General features: G+C 47.7%; 1 protein-coding gene across 1 annotated transcript in view; it reads left to right on the forward strand.

Annotated features, from left to right (window-relative positions):
- The first annotated feature begins 2,719 nt into the window (after positions 1–2,719).
- FBXO41 (F-box protein 41) overlaps positions 2,720–20,744 on the forward strand; it is a 74,506-nt gene continuing 56,481 nt past the window's right edge. The window contains exon 1 of the mRNA XM_060247201.1: positions 2,720–3,580. Coding sequence (XP_060103184.1) covers positions 2,844–3,580 — 737 coding nt within the window. The 5' untranslated portion in view covers positions 2,720–2,843. The remainder of the gene's footprint in view (positions 3,581–20,744) is intronic.

Here is a 20,744-nt window from a genome sequence, read left to right on the forward strand (position 1 = left end):
TTGCTGAACTGGAATCAAGCTGTTCTACTGTAGACCAGCACAGCTACCTTCTGACATGATCTCTGATATATGTGATGGGAGAAGACAGGGTTTTTCTTGCATCAGGAACTCCTTTGCATATTAGACCACACACCCCTGATGTAGCCAGTTCTCCTGGAGCTTACAGGAGGCCCTGTACGAAGAGCCCTGTAATCTCCTGGTGGATTGGCTACATCAGGGTGTGTGGCCTAATACAAAAAAAGCCCTGAGGGAAGATATGCATGGGATGGAAAAGGTAGAGAAAGAAGTTCTTTTCTCCCTTTCTCACAACAGAAGAACTCATGGGCACTCAAGGAAATTGCTGAGCAGTCGGATTAGAACTGATAAAAGGAAGTACTTCTTCATCCAAAGGGTGATTAACATGTGGAATTCACTGCAGCAGGAGGTGGTGGCAGCTACAAGCATAGACAGCTTCAAGAGGGGATTAGATAAACATCTGGAGCAGAGGTCCATCAATGGCTCTTAGTCACAAGGTATAGATGGAACTCTCCGTCAGGGGCAAGTGATGCTCTGTATTCTTGATGCTGGGACTTCTAGTGTCCCAGCCCCACTGGTGGATCTCCTGATGGCACCTGTTTTTTTCACTGTGTGACACAGGGTGTTGAACTGGATGGGCTATTGGCCTGATCCAACATGGCTTCTCTTATGTTCTTATGAGTATCCATGTTTGCTTAATCAGCATTTGCATGCCTTATTTACATACAAAGCGCATAGGAGGAGGCTGTTTAACATCATAAAGGGCATGCGGATGAGATAAGTTATACATGAACAAGAGAAGATAACGTGAACAAAGAACCGACTGCCATAATCATTGTTAGGTTGACCTGGAATTGACTGGAGCAACGTCTGCTTTTTAAGGGAGCTTTCCGAGGTCCTGAAAGCAACCAGCTTTGCTAGGCAAAACTGGTCCATAAAACTGCCCCCTGTGGGTGCTAGTTGCTCTTTCACAGTTCTATTTATTCGGTTGGATTTGGGCAGGATAACATCCCATTGGGTTTTGCCCATATTTTGACCAAGGTGCAGTCCACTTTACGGTACGATGTTACATATCTCTCGTTCGGCTTTCCTTGGGTTAAACCTAGTGTGAGCAAATTGTAATTTCAGCTGTTTGCTTTACATGATTTTTCTGCCGAGGATTGTTCCTAGTCCTGGCAGAAGGCCGGTGGACGGGAAAAGACACAGAAAATAAAATTGCGTTCTTTGGTTCAACAAGGATTGCCATGTTAGGCTGTCTGTAGCAATAGAAAAAGAGCAAGGGCCCAGTAGCCTTCAAGACTAATAACATTTGTGGCAGTGGAGGAGCTTTTGTGATTCACAAAAGTTCCTCTCGTGCCACAAAATTTTGTTAGTCTTTAAGGTGCTCCAGGACTCTTGCTCTTTTCTCTGATTCCTCAGTCATTGAATTGTTGGGTTGCAAGCCAGTTCTTCACAAGGCGTTCTTTCAGTCTGTAAGTGGGTGGGAAGGCACTGAAGCATACTCCATGACTAAAGCTGTCATTAAATATTGAAATCACAGATGACAACATTTCGGCTTTTTAAAAACCCATAAATTGTACATCGGAAGTCAGTTCAAAAGCCATTTGGCTTGCGTAAAAAGCAAAACGCGGGCCGCCTTGTAAAGATGCCCCAATAGAGTCGAAATCCATGCTGAAAAAAACCCATGATGTGAATGATGTTCCTAGACTTTCTATTGGTCAGGGCCTGCCACAGGGTGATTAGGCAGTGGTGGATCTAGCAAACTTGTTAAGAACACAAGAACGGAACAGCCTTGCTGGATCAGACCAGTGAGGGTCCATCTAGTCCAGCATCCCATCTCACACAGCAGCCAGCCAGTTGCTTTGCCAGGCTTGCTCAATCGCACAGGAGCTACAGACAAAAGCCTCTATTTTCTCCATTGGCTGACCAGCATACAAAGCAAAATATGTACAAAAGCTTGCAGTGCCCAGCCATTCCATATTTTCTCCTCAGTCTTAGGCTCAAAGCATTGCCATGAGATTTCTGTAATGAATGTCAATAAACCAAAAGTAGATTTGCAGCTTACAGACATACACCTGAAGAACACCTGAACAGCCTACTCAAGATTGCTACAGCACAGACGTCGTCTCCAGATTTTGTATTTGCGGGGATGGGAGGATAGAGACGAGAAAGCACATTCTCTTTGAATGCAAACTTTATCAGAACATTTGCTTGGCTTATGTTGTTCCGATTTGTGGCCATTTCCCGTGGAGAGATTCTAGTTTTTATCTAGATAAGATTTTAGCCAGTAGGAACCAGGAAATTACTATGAAGGTGGCAACATTTACTGTACAAGGTACAAGACTCTGCAGACAACTAACTGATAAAAATACTTAAATGTTTATGAAATATTTTAATAACTAGAAATGGAAACAGACATTTTTATGCATAATATTTTATATTGGGCCCAAGCTGAATTGTATACCTTGGTTTTTCCAATGCCACTTGTTATATATTTTTTTTTCTTTTCTTTCTTTTTTGGGATGGGTCTAAACTTGGCTTGACTTGACCCACTTTTCTCTTCCAGGGCTGCTAGCCTGACCTGATGCTGACCAGGCCTCTCTGGGTTAGAAGCTGGAATCGGTCTCCTCCTTTCTGCTGTTGTCTGCCAACCGCTCCCCAGCAATGACCTTGTGGGACTTCCCTTCTGTCCAACTGTCTCCCCATCTTCCTTGCACCTCCAGTTCCGCTTCTGACACCGCCCACGTGCCTGCACCATGACTGCGGCCCGGGGGTTGGATTCCTGTGGAGGAGGGCTGTGTGGCAGGGGGTGCAGCTCGGGCTGAGGGATGGCCTCTCTGGATCTGCCCTACCGCTGTCCGCGTTGCGGGGAACACAAGCGTTTCCGGAGCCTGTCGTCTCTGCGGGCCCACCTGGAGTACAACCACACCTACGAGACCCTCTATGTCCTCTCCAAGACCAACAGCATCTGCGATGCCACCGTTTTCCCCCTTGCGTCTGACGCCACCCTGGTGACCCCAGCCACCCGCCGAGACATCTTCGAAAGCACTTCCTTCCAGGGCAAGGAGCAGCGCTTCACCTGCGACCTTATCCCCGCTGACGAGCTGGAACCATCTTCCTCGCCGGTATCGTCCCGCTACATCCACGAGATCGAGATCCCCCTGACGGAGATCTTCACCCGGAAGACCATGACTTCCACCACCACCCCGCCTGCCGCTGCAGCCGCTGCTGTAGCCGCCGTGGATGCGGCTTATGAGGAGGGCTTGACTCGCCTCAAGATCCGAGCTTTCGAGAAGCTCGAGGTGGACAAGCGCCTGGAAAAGCTGACTGAGGAAGTGGAGCAGAAGATCGCCTCGCAGGTCGGCCGGCTTCAGGTGGAACTGGACCGGAAGAGCTCGGAGCTGGAGAAAGCCAAGCAAGAGAGCATCAGACTAAGCCGAGAAAAGCAGGAACTGGAAGAGCGGGCCGTGGAGCTCTCCCGGCAGGTGGACGTCAGCGTGGAAATGTTGGCATCCCTCAAGCAAGATCTCGTGCAGAAGGAGCAAGAGCTGACTCGGAAGCAACAGTGAGTCCAAATCTCTATGGTCTCAGGGTCTGTAAAGGGGGTGGAATGATAGTGGTGGAAGCGTTGCCACCTACAGATTGAGAAATTCCTGGAGGTTTGGGGATGCAGCCCGGGAAGGGGGGGCTCAGAGGGGTATAATCAGGGCTTTTGTTGAGCAGGAACGCAGTTCTGGCTTGGCATCAGGGGGTGTGACCTAATATGCAAATGAGTCCCTGGTGGGCTTCTTCTACAAAAAAGCCCTGTGTGAAGCAATGGTGACATCATGGGATGTGGCCTAATATGCAGATAAGTTCCTGCTAGGCTTCTTCTACAAAAAGGCCCTGTGTGAAACAATGGTGACATCAGAGGGTGTGGCCTAATATGCAGATAAGTTCCTGCTAGGCTTCTTCTACAAAAAGGCCCTGTGTGAAACAATGGTGACATCATGGGATGTGGCCTAATATGCAGATAAGTTCCTGCTAGGCTTCTTCTACAAAAAGGCCCTGTGTGAAACAATGGTGACATCAGGGGGTGTGGCCTAATATGCAGATAAGTTCCTGCTAGGCTTCTTCTACAAAAAGGCCCTGTGTGAAACAATGGTGACATCAGGGGGTGTGGCCTAATATGCAGATAAGTTCCTGCTAGGCTTCTTCTACAAAAAGGCCCTGTGTGAAACAATGGTGACATCAGGGGGTATGGCCTAATAAGCAAATGAGCCCCTGGTGAAACAATGGTGACATTGGGGTGTGGCCTAATATGCAAATGAGTTCCTGCTGGGCTGCTTCTGCAAAAAAAACCTGCACGAAACAGTGGTGACATCAGGGGATGTGGCCTAATAGGCAAATGAGTTCCTGCTGGGCTTTTTCTGTCAAAAAAAGCCCTGGGTGCGATGTCATTGATTCAACCCTCTACAGCTGCCATTTTCTCCAGAGGAATTGATCTCTGTCTTCCAGAGGTCAGTTGTGATTCTGTGAGATCTCCAGGCCCCACCTGGAGGTTGGCAACCCTACATTCTTTGAAGGTGTATGATCGTAACTCAACAATCATCTCCATCCGGGTCTTATGTAAGCATTTGGCAATCATGAGGTATGCCTGGGACACTCAGGTATTATGTTGGACGGGTTTATATGAACATGTATGAAGCTGCCTGCTACTGAATCAGACCCTCCTTGGTCCATCAAAGTCAGTATTGCCTACACAGACTGGCAGTGGCTCTCCGGGGTCTCAAGCTGAGGTTTTTCACACCTACTTGCCTGGACCCTTTTTTGGAGATGCCAGGGATTGGACCTGGGACCTTCTGCTTACCAAGCAGATGCTCAACCACTGAGCCACCATCCCTCCCCTTAGACATATGAACATAATATGAATATATGAAGCTGCCTTCTACTGAATCAGACCCTGGGTCCATCAAAGTCAGTCTTGTCTACTCAGACTGGCAGTGGCTCTCCGGGGTCTCAAGCTGAGGTTTTTCACACCTACTTGCCTGGACTCTTTTTAGTTGGAGATGCCGGGGATTGAACCTGGGACCTTGCAGATGCTCTACCACTGAGCCACTGTCTCTCCCTCTGTTTCAGAGCTGGCTGGCCTGGTTACCATTTGTCTGCCAATCCTGGTATTCACATATTCACAGGAGGGACAGAATTGGGCCTCTTCTGTTGTATTCAGGGGTTTGGGAAGAGGCAGGAGTAGAACTTGTGGATTTAAATAAGCATTCCCCCTCCCAGAGAGCCAGTTTGGTGTAGAGGTGAAGTATGCGGACTGTAATCTCAGAGAGCCAGGTTTGATTCCCCACTCTTCCACTTGCAGCCAGTTGGGTGACCTTGGGTCAGTCATAACTCTGTCCGAGCTGTTCTCTCAAAAGCACTTTCTGTCACTGCTCTCTCAGTCCCACCTTCCTCACAGGGTGTCTGTTGTGGGGAGAGGAAGCAAAGGAGATTGTAAGTTGTTTTGAGACTCCCAGTGAAGGGTGGGGTATGAAGCCAATCCCCTCCTCCTTCTCTTCTTCTTCTCTTTGTCGTCCTCCTCCTCTCCTCCTCCTCCTCCTCTTTCCCACCATAATTCAATTACTGGGAATTTTTTAAAAGTCAGAATTCTGCACCGATAATTTTAAAACTTTGGTTGTACCATACCATACCATACCATACCATACCATACCATACCATACCATACCAAACCTTTAATGAACATATGAAGCTGCCTTATACTGAATCAGACCTTTGGTCCATCAAAGTCAATATTGTCTTCTCAGACTGGCAGCGGCTCTCCAGGGTCTCCGGTTTTTCACACCTATTTGCCTGGACCCTTTTTTTGGAGATGCCAGGGATTGAACCTGGGACCTTCTGCTTCCCAAGCAGATGCTCTACCACTGAGCCACTGTCCCTCCCCTATGGCATAACAGTTGCAAATAAAATACACAGAATATAAAGAATTTAAACACTGGAGATAAAATCGAAACGAAACCGAGCTTACGGATGCATTCGTACGTGGTCAGATTTAAAGTTAAGGATGTCAGCCAAAAAATGTTGCCACCGCCTCGCTAACCTCCCCCTCGGTATCGTTGAATAAATAATAACAGGGTGGCAGAATAGAAAGAAAGCTTGCAAAATAAATCAAAATAAATCTGGGGAGAAAGAAACCTTGCAAAATAAATCTTTACGGAGATTCTGCTAAAAGGAACAATCAAGCCATATATGCTGAGTAGAGTCGGGAATATTCGCTCCACAGGAACAGAGTCTGTTGCCTAAAGGGACTCGATGATATCTCCCTTGTAAAACTTTGGAGGGAAACGCATTTGGTCTAGCCAACATAAATGCCCTGCGATGACTTGGAATGGTTACCGTAAGTCTGATAGAGAATGGGGCATTTTGCCACAGAAAGCATAAAGACCTAAGGAAGCTGGGGAGCAAATATCAGGGTCCGTTGGCCATAGTTTCGTTTCCTCCAACTCCAATAGAGGAATAAACACACAACCACGAATGGTTATAGCGACCAACAATTACTAAGACTATATTACAATACAATAACGGGAGAATACACAAATGCATAGAGATGCAGACACCACTCTCAAAGAGTGCATTCATGGAAGATTGCAGAGCACCAAAGTGCAGGGACTTGTAGCTCCTGTTTCGAAAAATATTCAAGCCACAGAAAGCTCTACTCCATTTGCCTTCAAATCAAATAATCCACGAACCGCAATTCATACAGCTTCACAGTTAATCAGTAGCAACAATCTCTTCCATAGAACCCTAAAGTAATCTCACAACATTTCATCCAAGGACAAATAGTCTCCACTAGCTTCAAACAGGCACCAGCTCAGACTGGCTTCCGAGCCACAGTTTGGCCACCCCTGTGCTGGCACAAGCGCTTTCCTCTGACAGATGAAGCTTTCCCATGAATCTCGCCAGGGCCGGATCTACATTTTATTTTATTTTATTTTATTTTATTTATATCTTGTCCTCTCACCGGAGGCAGGCTCAGGACGGCTCTCAGGTTGGGGTCAAAGAATGACTGAACAAGATAAAACATCGATAAAACATAGGAACATAAAACAATTATAAAACATCAATTATAAAACAACGTATCAGTAGGTGTTAGTGCATTATGAAACAGTTTTCTGTGGCCAGTGGGTTGAAATTAAATCGGAAGAGTTTCCGGCTCAACATTAGGACGAACTTCCTGACCGTTAGAGCGGTTCCTCGGTGGAACAGGCTTCCTCGGGAGGTGGTGGGCTCTCCTTCCTTGGAGGTTTTTAAGCAGAGGCTAGATGGCCATCTGACAGCAATGAGGATCCTGTGAATTTATGGGGAGGTGTTTGTGAGTTTCCTGCATTGTGCATGGGGTTGGACTAGATGACCCTAGAGGTCCCTTCCAACTCTATGATTCTATGGTTAGAGCGGTTCCTCAGTGGAACAGGCTTCCTCCTTGGGAGGTGGTGGGCTCTCCTTCTTTGGAGGTTTTGAAACGGAGGCTAGATGGCCATCTGACAGCAATGAAGATTCTGTGAATTTGGGGGAAGGTGTTTGTGAGTTTCCTGCATTGTGCAGAGGGTTGGATTAGATGACCCTGGAGGTCCCTTCCAACTCTATGATTCTAGTTAATTTCGATGGTAGCAGTGTAACGGAATGATCAGTATTAGGTGTTCCAAAGGGACCCCAGATCGCCATAGCATGGTAGGAAGTCCAGAGTGGTGTTAAATTTCTGGTTTATGGGCCTAGTCCGTTGCTGTAGAAGTTGCCATTATGGGAAAGCAAGGTGGAAGAGTGCCATTTTACAGGCCCTGCGGAACTGCGAGAGCTCTCGCAAGGCCCTAACGTCCTCCGGCAACTCATTCCACCAGCTAGGTGCAGCCGCGGAAAAGGCCCTGACTCTAGTGGACTGAAGCCGCACTTCCCTGACGCTGGGGACTGTCAACAGGCTTTGAGACCCGGACCGAAGTGCTCGCCGCGGCATGTACGGGGAAACATATGTTTTGAGCCGGGGGGGAAACCAAAACTGGCACCCCCACTCAAAAAATGGCAGGGTGTTTAAATGGGGAGGGAAGCCATGGGGTTTGCTTTTGTTGCGTCCACGCCTTGCTGGGAGACTGCAAAGGCAGGTGATCTGACTCCCCCTCTCCAGGTAAACACCCCGTTGGGAGGGAGACAGATCGGGGGTGCGGGGCTGGTTTCCCTGCCTCTCTGCCTTTCAGAGAAGAGGTAAAAGGAGCTTATCTGCCTCCCACTGGCTGGCGGGGTCTTTAAATGGGAAGGGAGGCAGATTGGCTGCTTTCACCACCTTTCGGGAGGGACGGTGGCTCAGTGGTAGAGCATCTGCTTGGGAAGCAGAAGGTCCCAGGTTCAATCCCCGGCATCTCCAACTAAAAAGGGTCCAGGCAAATAGGTGTGAAAAACCTCAGCTTGCAACCCTGGAGAGCCACTGCCAGTCTGAGTAGACAATACTGACTTTGATGGGCTGAGGGTCTGATTCAGTAGAAGGCAGCTTCATATGTTTATTTGTTCTGCCTTGCAGCTGATCTGTAGGGCTGCTGGCTTGCTCCCCCCACCTGCCCTCCCAAGAGTGCCTAATTCAGTGCCCTCCCTGGCAGTGCCGGGGGCAAGCTACTCCCACTACCCCCCTAGATCCGTCTCTGAGTCTCACGACTCTTGGAAGAATGTCTTGAAGGAAACTTCTGCTAGTGGAACAGAATCAAGGGATCCAACTCTCGGACTTCTTAGAACAAGGCTCTTGGAACGTTGCAGTCTCATTTGTGCAAGAGAAGGAGAAGTTGTCAGTGCGGATAGGTAAAAACATCACACGCAGACGCTGAAGGCAGTTCTGAGGTGTCGATGGAGCAGGTGAAAGAGAACTTGGGAAGCTGAGAGCCAGAGATGCCCAAGGCAAGGTAGCTGAGGATGTAAGGCAGGCAGAGAGACAGGGACTCAAGGGAAGAAGGAAGAGGAAAAGGGCAAAAAAGACAGGGAAGTGAGCCTGATCGGCAAGAAGTGTGCACGTCAAAATGCCTTGGAAATGAAGAATATAGGCCTTTCCTTTTACATTGCTGTTGATTTTTGTTCGTCCTCAGGGGTGGAATTCTAGCAGGAGCTCCTTTGCATATTAGGCCACACACCCCTCCGATACAGCCAGTCCTCCAAGAGCTTACAATGCTCTTTTTGGTAAGCTCTTGGAGGATTGGCTACATCAGGGGTGTGTGGCCTAATATGCAAAGCAGCTCCTGCTAGAATTCCACCCCTGTTTGTCCTGGATTCTGAGATCACATCTACCACTGAATCAGAATTTCAAGGACACTGTCCCAAAAATTCTTTCACCAGGCAAAATTCTTCAGCTTTCTTCATAGCGGCAAACCGACTCCGGTTTCTGTTTGGGAAAACCTTTGCGAACGTACACTGTTTTTCTCCACGACATATGATGAATCCTTGCACATAATGGGTACAACAAGGCTTGAGTCCAGCGGCGTCTTTAAGACCAACCAAGTTTAATTCTGGATAGAAGCTTTCCTGTGTGTGCATTTTATTGGAATGTTGCCTTCATAGTCCAGTATTTTTACATTTGCCACTGTAGGTACCATACTGAGGCAGAAAAGTGGCATAAAAAACGTTTTAAATACAACCAAAGTTAGTTAAGCTGGGTTTCACATCGTAACAACACCGTCGACTTGGCTAAATGTTCGGTTGCTCAAATTAAACGTTTTTTTCTTTTCAAGGGGCAACCAATTAGTTCTGGCAGCAATTAAGATGTTCAAAGCTAAAACGCTAGCCCAAATTCTCTATGGTATTCCTATATGGATCTCAGGAAAGTAGAGGGCATTCAAGCCTCATTCTTTAGACAAATTTTCCTTTTCTGTCATTGGAGCTTACAGTTGTACCATTTTGCATTCTAAACCATTGCCTGCCAAATAATTTTACTATTCTGTCATTGGATCTTAAACCTGGACCATTTTGCATTGTGAGCCACTGCCTAACAGCTATGTGTTCTCAAAAGAAGAAACAGCCTGGTGGATGGTGTGCCTCCATGCTTTGCGATCTGAGGCTAGGTCAGACCACTGGTGATGGTTGATGTGACAGGTGCTAAGGGATTTCTTCAAGGAGTCCTTGTACCTCTTCTTTGGTGCCCCTCTATTTCGATGGCCGGTGGAGAGTTCGCCATACAGGGCAATTCCGGGTATGTAGGAAGGGACCATAAGAACTCAGCACTGAAGAAACTCTTCCTGCTCTCCTTCTCTTGAACTGTGAAGCTGTCTTATATTGAATTAGACCTTTGATCCAGTAAAGCCTGTTGTCTTCTAACTCCGGCTGGCAGCAGCCCTCCAAGATCTCTAGCTAAGGTTCTTTATATCACCTCCTGCCTCATCCTTTTAACTGGAGAGGACGGGGATTGAACCTGGGACCTTCTGCGTGTCGAGCAGATGCTCTGTCATTGAGCCACAGCCCCTCTCCATGGCTCCCCAGTGTCTCATTTCACCTCGCATATTGCTTGGTCCTTGTCACTCAAGATGCCAGGGATTGTACCTGGGACCTAAGAAGAGAAGAACCTAAGAGAAGCCATGTTGGATCAGGCCAATGGCCCATTCAGTGCAACACTCTGTGTCACAAAGTGGCCAAAAAAACCCAGGTGCCATCAGGAGGTCCATCAGTAGGGTCAGGACACTAGAAGTCCTCCCACTCTTACCAAGAATACAGAGCATCACTGCCCAAGACATAAGAAAAGCCATGTTGGATCAGGCCAATGGCCTATCCAGTCCAACACTCTGTGTCACATAAGAACATAAGAGAAGCCATGTTGGATCAGGTCAATGGCCCATCCAGTCCAACGCTCTGTGTCACATAAGAACATAAGAGAAGCCATGTTGGATCAGGCCAGTGGCCCATCCAGTCCAACGCTCTGTGTCACATAAGAACATAAGAGAAGCCATGTTGGATCAGGCCAGTGGCCCATCCAGTTCAACGCTCTGTGTTACATAAGAACATGAGAAGCCATTTTGGATCAGGTCAGTGGCCCATCCAGTCCAACACTCTGTGTCACATAAGAACATAAGAGAAGCCATGTTGGATCAGGCCAGTGGCCCATCCAGTCCTACGCTCTGTGTCACATAAGAATATAAGAGAACCCATGTTGGATCAGGCCAATGGCCCATCCAGTCCAACACTCTGTGTCTCATAAGAACATAAGAGAAGCCATGTTGGATCAGGTCAGTGGCCCACCCAGTCCAACACTCTGTGTCACATAAGAACATAAGAGAAGCCAAGTTGGATCAGGCCAGTGGTTCATCCAGTCCAACACTCTGTGTCACTCAGTGGCCAAAAAAATCCAGGTGCCATCAGGAAGTCCACCAGTGGAGCCACATGGCTTCTGTGATGTTCTTATGTTCTTAAAAAATGGGGGAAGGGACGGTGCATCCGTGTCGAGGTCACTCCAGAAGTGACATCTGTGTATATCCACAGATTTCTGCCCCCTCCCACCTGCTTTGCCTTGAAAAGTTCCCACTCAAGCCAAGCCCTGGTCTGGTTACTCTAGCCAGCACACAGGTCACTGTAGGAGCTTGGAGGCCAGTGCATTCGGTTTCCCTCCTCAGATACTGCTGTAGTGTTTAGAGGCCTTTCAGGGGTGTTGAACTGATTTGTTACAAGGGCCGGATCTGACATAAATGAGACCTTTTGGGGCTGAGCCATGTCAGGCTGGGCCGTGTGTGCCCTTATTTAAGATTAGGTAGCAGCAATATAAACTTTATAAGGGACACAGACAAACACAAAAGATTTCTTTAAAAAAACCCTTTAAAATAAAACATGCTTAAAACATTAACACTGATTGGTCTTAAAGGTGCTTTCTTTGTATCTCTCCCATGGGATCCAGGGACCTGCGCAAAGAAAGCTCTGGCTCTTTCTTTCCTTTCCCAGGGGACCAGGAGGGGGAGGAGCCTCAGCCAATAGAAGGAAGAGAGACTTGGTTCAGTATGTCACGTCTCGGGGCTCAGGCAGGAGGGAGTCTAAAGCCGGTCCGAAGTCAAAGTTCAAGGAGTCAAGTCAGGAGCCGAGTCACCACAGCAAAATCGCATACCAGAAGAAGTCAGTGTCCAAAGCCAAAGGGTCAGGGTGCCAAGGAATTCAAACCGGTCAGGAACTGGAATCAGGAAGGGGCGTGGATGTAAGCCAGGGAATCGACTGCTGCTTCCACGAGGTTGCCAAGTCCCAGGCATGAGTTATATGGGCACATCAATCAGCCTACTTCCTGGATGGCCATAGTTCCTCTAGTAATCAGGGCTAAGAGATCTGAAGCATTGGCGCGAGGCGTGTCTGTTTTCTGTCAGTGTCTTTTGAAGACACGGGCGCATTCTTGAGATGGGAGGAGGAGAGTTTGGAGGAGGCTGATTGTCAACAGCCAGTGTGGGTGCCTGGAATGTGGAGGGTGTGATTGACGGCCCAGCTGTTGGTTCTTCCTTGTCTGTTAACCCTTCCATCTCCCCCTCCTCAGGGCTCATTACACAGTACCTCTGCTGTGCAATTCAGAGAGCCTGGAAAAGCAAGCTCTCCCTCCCCAAGGGAGGAGCCTCAGCCAATGGAGAAAATAACAACTTTGCTCTGTAGCTCCTGTGCGATTGAGCAAGCCTTGAAAAGGAAGCTGTTATGCAGAAGGAAGCAAGAGAGAAGGAAAAGGAAGCAGATGACAGCCGGTTGCTTGGAGGGCCTGATAGGAGCCCTGCAAAGGCCTGATGCGGCCCCTGGGCCACATGTTTGACACCCCTGCCTTATGTCATGTTGGAGGCAGTCGGAATGTGACTCCTTCTTGGTTCAGCATTGCTTTGAACTCTCGCTACCTTAGGCTTTACAAGGAGAACCAGACAGGTTAATGGAAGGTAGATCTATCATCAGAGCCAGTGTGGTGTAGTGGTTGGAATGTAAGGTTAGGATCTTGGGAGACCCAGGTTCGAATTCCGACTCTGCCATGAAAGCTTTGCTGGGTAACCTTGGGCTAGTCACGTACTCTTGCCTCGGCCTACCTCTTAGGGTTATTGTGAGTTTAAAACAGAGGAGAGGAGAACGATGCAAGCTGACTTAAGTCTGCGCAAAAGTAAACATAATAAATAGATTCCAAAATCCAGCAGCGACACACTTCAAAAGAAGAAAACTCCCACAATCCAAACGGGCAAGTTTGGCAGTTGGCTACAAATTCAGTTTCACACAGTGAGGAAATAGATGTAACTACAGACTCGGTAGAGTTCCGTCGACGACCCCCTAGGCCCTCTGTTATCGACCTGTGTGCGGATCTCATCTTAGATCTCCATCGAACTGCCTCGTTTTCCACTTCTGTGTATTCAAAGGCCCGATTTCCCCCAACCTGCAAGAAGATATTTACGCAGCTTTCTGTTTAGTTCTGTGGATTTTTCTGCCTTTTCAAGCATCGGCATCGCCTGTATTCATCCATTTTTCTCGAAATGCAAATATGCTATTCCGCCCCCCAGTGGGTGTTTTTGCAATTTCCAAATCATAGCAGTGCGTCGTGTACGCGATTGACTTAATTGCACGCCCCTTCCCCATTCAAAACCAGATTTCCCAACAATATCATGCCGCTTGGAATGATGTGTTGTGCAAAGCATGCACGACTGAATTATTTGAGCGTTCCTCTCCTGCAATTAAACCCCTGGCTGTTTTCATTGATCCTCCAACAAAAACATTTTCAACTCTACAGCCTGCCTGCTTGAGTCGCTTTAAGACAGCTGGTTGGTGTAGTGGTTAGGAGCACGGACTCTTAATCTGGGAGAACTGGGCTTGATCCCCAACATGCAGCTGCTGGAGTGACCTTGGGTCAATCACAAGGAATACTCCGTCTAAGCTGTGGAGCCCTGTGAGCAACAATTCTACTTCGTGAGCTCCTGGCATTAAAGCTGTGAACAACTGCACAATTAGTGTGCTCTGGGGTCATCCTTCCTGAAAATAAATCAGCCAGTATCATAATGCCCCTGTATAAATCAATGGTGCGGTCTCATTTGGAGTACTGTGTGCAGTTCTGGTCGCCGCACCTCAAAAAGGATATTATAGCATTGGAGAAAGTCCAGAGAAGGGCAACTAGAATGATTAAAGGGCTGGAACACCTTCCCTATGAAGAAAGGTTGAAACGCTTGGGACTCTTTAGCTTGGAGAAACGTCGACTGCGGGGTGACATGATAGAGGTTTACAAGATAATGCATGGGATGGAGAAAGTAGAGAAAGAAGTACTTTTCTCCCTTTCTCACAATACAAGAACTCGTGGGCATTCGATGAAATTGCTGAGCAGACAGGTTAAAACGGATAAAAGGAAGTCCTTCTTCACCCAAAGGGTGATTAACATGTGGAATTCACTGCCACAGGAGGTGGTGGCGGCCACAAGTATAGCCACCTTCAAGAAGGGTTTAGATAAATATATGGAGCACAGGTCCATCAGTGGCTATTAGCCACAGTGTGTGTGTATATATAAAAATTTTTGCCACTGTGTGACACAGAGTGTTGGACTGGGTGGACCACTGGCCTGATCCAACATGGCTTCTCTTATGTTCTTATGTGACACAGAGTGTTGGACTGGGTGGACCACTGGCCTGATCCAGCATGGCTTCTCTTACGTTCTTATGAAGACAAAAATGTGTGAGCTGGAGGCTAAAAATCTGTGAGCCAGCTCACACTAACTCAGCTTAGAGGGAACACCGGTCACAAGCAATGCTCCCTTTAAACTGTGGAGTCTTGTGAGCGAAAATTCTACTTTGTGAGCGACTGGCATGAAAGCTGTAAACTACCGCATCAATTAGCTTGCTCTGGGGCCATTTTTCCTGACCGTGAGCCAGAGGCTAAAAAACGGTGAGCTAGCTCACACTAACTCATCTGAAAGGGAAGACGGGTTACACATTCTCTCAGAGCGGTTCTGCTCAAAAGCAGTTCTCTTAGAACTCTCCCAGCCCCACCTTCCTCATGGGGTGTCTGTTGTGGAGAGCAGGATGGACGGAGATTGTAAACCACTCCGAGAAGCCGAGCAAAGGGCGCGGTATAAATCCAATCTTTTCTTCTTATCCACGCCAGCGAATAGGTGACTTTCACATCAGAAAAATCACAGAGACCTGCAGGTACCTTTCCCCACAAGAGAGGGCTGTTGCTTCCCCCCCACCACCACGATGCCCCCCAGCCACTGCAGTGCAAATGCTGAGCAGGAAGACTGCACATGCAGCGGTTTCGGCTGTCCAGGGTAGCGCGGGCCTTGAGGGAAAGCAAGCTGAATATTAAAGAGCGCGGTAGCTGCACGGGAAGGGGGAAAAAAAACCCGATTCCTTTCTAGAAACGGCTCCCTCTGGTAATTTCCACCTCCCTGATCTTTATTTAAACAGGGCATTTGCATGGAGATGGAATCAGCACCTCGGTTTCAATTATAGGCATGCCGCGGGATCAGGCTGCTGGCGTGTCGGTATCTTAACGAATCTGTGGTTCGGGCTGCTGGGAATATTCACCGCCGAATTTTTCAAGGTGAATGTGGGAGGGCTGAAGAGGTCGGGGGTGGGGGATGCCTCCCATAATTTGAAGGGGCTTTTAACACATTTTTTTCCTCCTCTCTGCTGCGGTTACTGCCTTTCCCTCTCAGCTGTTCTCTTACCCTGAAGGCCAAACAACATCTTACGTTCGCCCCAGAGACTCACATCGGGCGTCAGCTGTGAGTTCCTGGGGAACTTTACTTAGAAGGGCTGCAGGGGCCGAGTTAAGAACATAAGAGAAGCCCTGTTGGATCAGGCCAGTGGCCCCTCCAGTCCAACACTTTGTGTCACATAAGAACATAAGAGAAGCCCTGTTGGATCAGGCCAGTGGCCCCTCCAGTCCAACACTTTGTGTCACATAAGAACATAAGAGAAGCCCTGTTGGATCAGGCCAGTGGCCCATCCAGTCCAACACTCTGTGTCACATAAGAACATAAGAGAAGCCCTGTTGGATCAGGCCAATGGCCCATCCAGTCCAACACTCTGTATCACACAGTGGCCAATAATTTTTATATATACACACACACACACACACACACACACACACACACACTGTGGCTAATAGCCACTGATGGACCTCTGCTCCATATTTTTATCTAACCCCCTCTTGAAGCTGGCTATGCCTGTATCTGCCACCACCTCCTGTGGCAGTGAATTCCACATGGTAATCACCCTTTGGGTGAGTTCTGGTTGTGACCGTGGAATGGGGGGGGGGAGGTTCTGCCTCCCCCACACACAATTTTTCCAACCAGAAATGAAGAAGAAGAAGACGGCTGCAGATTTATACCCCACTCTTCTCAATGAATCAAAGACTCAGAGCGGCTTACAATCTCCTGCATCTTCTCCCCCCACAACAGACACCTTGTGAGGTAGTTGGGGCTGAGAGAGCTCTTCCAGAAGCTGCCCTTTCAAGGACAACTCTGCAAGAGCTATGGCTGACCCCAGGCCATTCCAGCAGGTGCAAGTGAAGGAGTGGGGAATCCAACCCGGTTCTCCCAGATAAGGGAGCTATGGCTGACCCAAGGCCATTCCAGCAGGTGCAAGTGGAGGAGTGGGGGATCAAACCCGGTTCTCCCAGATAAGAGTCCACGCACTTAACCACTACACCAAACTGGATCTTACCAAAATGGGTGAAAAATACCCCTTGTGGTGGTTCCAGCCAGGGAAATGGCACAGGGAAGGCAGGAAAACCCTGGTTATCGATCCTGACCGGAATCAGAACCTTGCGGTGTTTCTAAGTGGAGTTCCCGTGAGGAACTCCCAGCCGGGTTTCTGCTGCAACTCCCCATGGTGACCAAGTGGCAAATATAACATGCAGTTTGGCTGTCAGAAGAGAAGGAAGCATGTTATATTTGCTCAGGTGCGGCCAAACTTATTTAGCGTAAGAGCCACAGACGTTTGAGATGCTTGAGAGCTGCAAGTCAGGGAGGGAAGGAGGGAAATAGATTGGGGGGGGGGGAGAGATGGAAAGAAAGCAACTTTAAATGCATTCTCCAAGGCGCCTGGCTTGACCTGGAGAGTGATTTAAAGAGCGAAATGACTTCTCCGAGCCAGCTGAAGTGGTGGGGGGGAGGCTTCAAGGGACCACACCAGGGGTGGCCAAACCGTGGCTTGGGAGCCACATGTGGCTCTGTCACACATATTGTGAGGCTCTCGAAGCCCCCGCACCCCCAGTTAGCCAACTTGGAAACAAACATATGAAGCTGCCTTATACTGAATCAGACCCTCTTTGGTCCATCACAGTCAGTATTGTCTACTCAGACTGGCAGGAGCTCTCCAGGGTCTCAAGCTGAGGCTTTTCACACCTATTTGCCTGGACCCTTTTTTTGGAGATGCCAGGGATTGAACCTGGGACCTTCTGCTTCCCAAGCAGATGCTCTACCACTGAGCCACCGTCCCTCCCCAATGGCTTTTCTCTCTTTAAATCGCTTCTCCAAGCCAAGCCAACTGGCGGCTTGGAGAATGCATTTAAAAGTTAAAGTTGCTTTCTTTCCACCTCTCCATCCCCATGTATTTGTGTTTCCCTTCCATCCTTCCTTTTGCGACTCTCAAACTTCTGACGTTTAGTCAACGTGGCTCTTGCATTAAGCAAGTTTGGCCGCCCCTGGGCCACACCGTATGTGTGAAAGAGCCGCACGTTGCTCCCGCGCCACAGTCAGGCAGACTCTGTCATCAGAAGGGAGACCACCAAGAAAGGCTCTGCAGAGGAAGGCGACAGCCAACCGCCTCCGGTTCTCGCTTGCCTTGAAAGCCCCTGGCTGGGGTCACCATAAATTGGCTGGGATTTGAAGAGACTTTCGGCACACATGTGGTTTGGCTCTCAGTTCTTCCAGGCGATGGAGGCTCACATTATAAACATTGTGATGTATTTATTATTATCTATTACATTAAATTTCTATCCCGCCCTCTCCGCAAGCGGACTCAGGGCGGCTAACAACATTCATTTACACAAGTTAAAAACCAATAAAATATAATTACAATCTTTAAATTTTCTAAAAAACCATTTCATGGTGCTGTATCACTACAATATACCATATACAATGTAGGCGAGTTCTTCTTTTCAGACGGTGATCACCTAGTACTCTATATAATGCCGGGTGGCAGCTCTCTCCCGGTTAGATATCAAAGGCCTGTCGAAACAATTCGGTCTTACAGGCCCTGCAGAAAGTGGAGAGATCCCAGAGGGCCCTTATGGCCTCCGGGAGAGCATTCCACAATTCTGGTGCTGCCACCGAGAAGGCCCTAGCTCGCGTCGAACGCAACCTAGCCTCTTTTGGTCCAAGGATGGACAATAGATTTTTTTATCAAAGATTTCAGGTTTTCACGGCTGGTAACATCAATAGGGTTTGTAGAATCTTTCGGGCTCAAGTGCCGTGTTCTACTGGAGAAAGTTTTTCTTCCAGGCGTTTCGTTCTTGCCACTGAGGATGTTCTCCGTGGCCGAGAACGAAACGTCTGGAAGAAAAACTTTCTCCAGTAGAACACGGCACTTGAGCCCGAAAGATTCTACAAACCCTATTAATAGATTTTTTTGTCCCTGAACGCAGTGCTCTCTGGGGAACGTGTGGAGAAAGGCGGTCCCACAGATAGACAGACCCCTGACCATAAAGGGCTTTAAAGGTCAATACCAACACCTTGAAAGGGACTCGGAACACAATAGGTAGCCAGTGCAGCTCTTTCAGCACTGGCCGAATGTGCTCCCACCGGGGGGGGGGGGGCCCATTAACAGCTGCGCCGCAGTGTTCTGCACTAGCTATAGTTTCCGAGTCAGCATCAAGGGTAGCCCCGTGTAGAGAGCATTACAGCGATCTATTCTTGAGGAGACCGTAGCGTGGATCACCATTGCTAAGTCATCGTGCTCCAGGAAAGGGGCCAACTGCTTATCAGTCCGGCTATGTCACAGCATGAGAAAACGAATTCAAAGTGAAGAAAAGGAACACTGGGAAGAGGTGTGAATATTTTTGTCCCTGTTTTCTCTCTCTCTCTCTCTCTCTCTCACACACACACACACACACACACACACACACACACACACACACACACCAAACATGGAAATTAAAATGTTTCTGGCATTCTCACAGATCCAGAGCTAATTACAGTACCGCGCTCGCAAATTCTGTCGCTCCAAACCGTTTCCCCTCTCTTGCGAGTTCAAGCTGATCTGTCAACCCGCCCCCTCCACCCCCCAGTCTGGTCAACAACCAATTAAGCTGATGGACAGCCAGCTATTAGGGAACCCAGCAGAGGGCGATTCATTCTTTATCTGCGGTAGTCGTGGGGGGGGGGGGAAGTGGTGAAGGATTGGTCTCCATGGTTTCCTCCTGAACTGGAACTGGCGACCTACGGGGATCGCACACACACAGAAGCAGCAGGTGGATTTTATGGAGGTGGCTGCTAGCGACGCTTGATTTAGGGCTAAAGGAGTGCATGCTGGACTGGAACTCCAGATGTAATCTGGCCCTGAGAACCATCTGTGTAAAAACAATTTTTATTATTCTACAGCATATTATATCACTGTGATAATGATGATAATGATATTGGATTTATATCCCGCCCTCCACTCCGAAAAGTCTCAGAGCGGCTCACAATCTCCTTTACCTTCCTCCCCCAAAACAGGCACCCTGTGAGGTGGGTGGGGCTGAGAGGGCTCTCACAGCAGCTGCCCTTTCAAGGACAACCTCTGCCAGAGCTATGGCTGACCCAAGGCCATGCCAGCAGGTGCAAGTGGAGGAGTGGGGAATCAAACCTGGTTCTCCCAGATAAGAGTCCGCACACTTAACCACTACACCAAACTGGCTCTCCTATTTCATTTACTTCTCTCAAATAAAAGTCAATACGTTACATCACATTTCCACCTCCCCTCCTCCCTTTCAAGACTTCCCCGGTGTTACTTACAATATAAAAGCAATGGTAATTTAACATTTTAAAAAAACTGTTTAAAAAGAAAAAAGGAACGTATACTAATTTATGGTTTTTACCTCATTCGATTAATGATCCAATATAGTACTAAATTAAGTCATATTATCTATCTTGTTATAATCTTTTAAGAAATAACAAAATATTTTCTCATACTCTCATTTTAACTGTCATTCTTGTCTCAGTAAATTAAAAATAGCTGATAAACAAGTTCTCCATTATCAAATATCACCAAGTGTCCTTTCACTCTCCAATGTTCTTCCACATAGTTCTGAAACTTTCGCCATTCATCATTAAATTTTTCCATATCAAGTTCCTTTAGTGTTCTTGTTAATTTGTCCATTTCACTCCAGTGCATAGTTTTCATAACCCAGTCCCATTTTTCTGGAATTTTATTTTGCTTCCACAACTGCGCATACAATGTCCGTGCAGTTGAAAGCGTGCACCAAAGTAATGTTCTGTCTTGCTTCGGAAAATTTTCTACTTGTAATCCCAACAAAAAGATTTCTGGTGCCTTCTTCACTTTGTATCCCAAAATCTTTGACATTTCTTGCTGGATCATTTGCCAATATTGTACAGCCCTTTCACAAGTCCACCACATATGGTAAAAAGACCCTTCATCTTTTTTACATTTCCAACATTGATCAGACATCTGATTATTTGTTTTCGACCGTTTTTTTGGTGTCATATACCATCTACAGAACATTTTGTAACAATTTTCTTTTATGTTATTACATGTCGATATTTTCAAAGAGTTCTTCCACACGTATTCCCATTGTTCCATCTGAAT

The sequence above is a fragment of the Heteronotia binoei genome, chromosome 9, assembly GCF_032191835.1.
Source record: "Heteronotia binoei isolate CCM8104 ecotype False Entrance Well chromosome 9, APGP_CSIRO_Hbin_v1, whole genome shotgun sequence".
Taxonomy (NCBI): domain Eukaryota; kingdom Metazoa; phylum Chordata; class Lepidosauria; order Squamata; family Gekkonidae; genus Heteronotia; species Heteronotia binoei.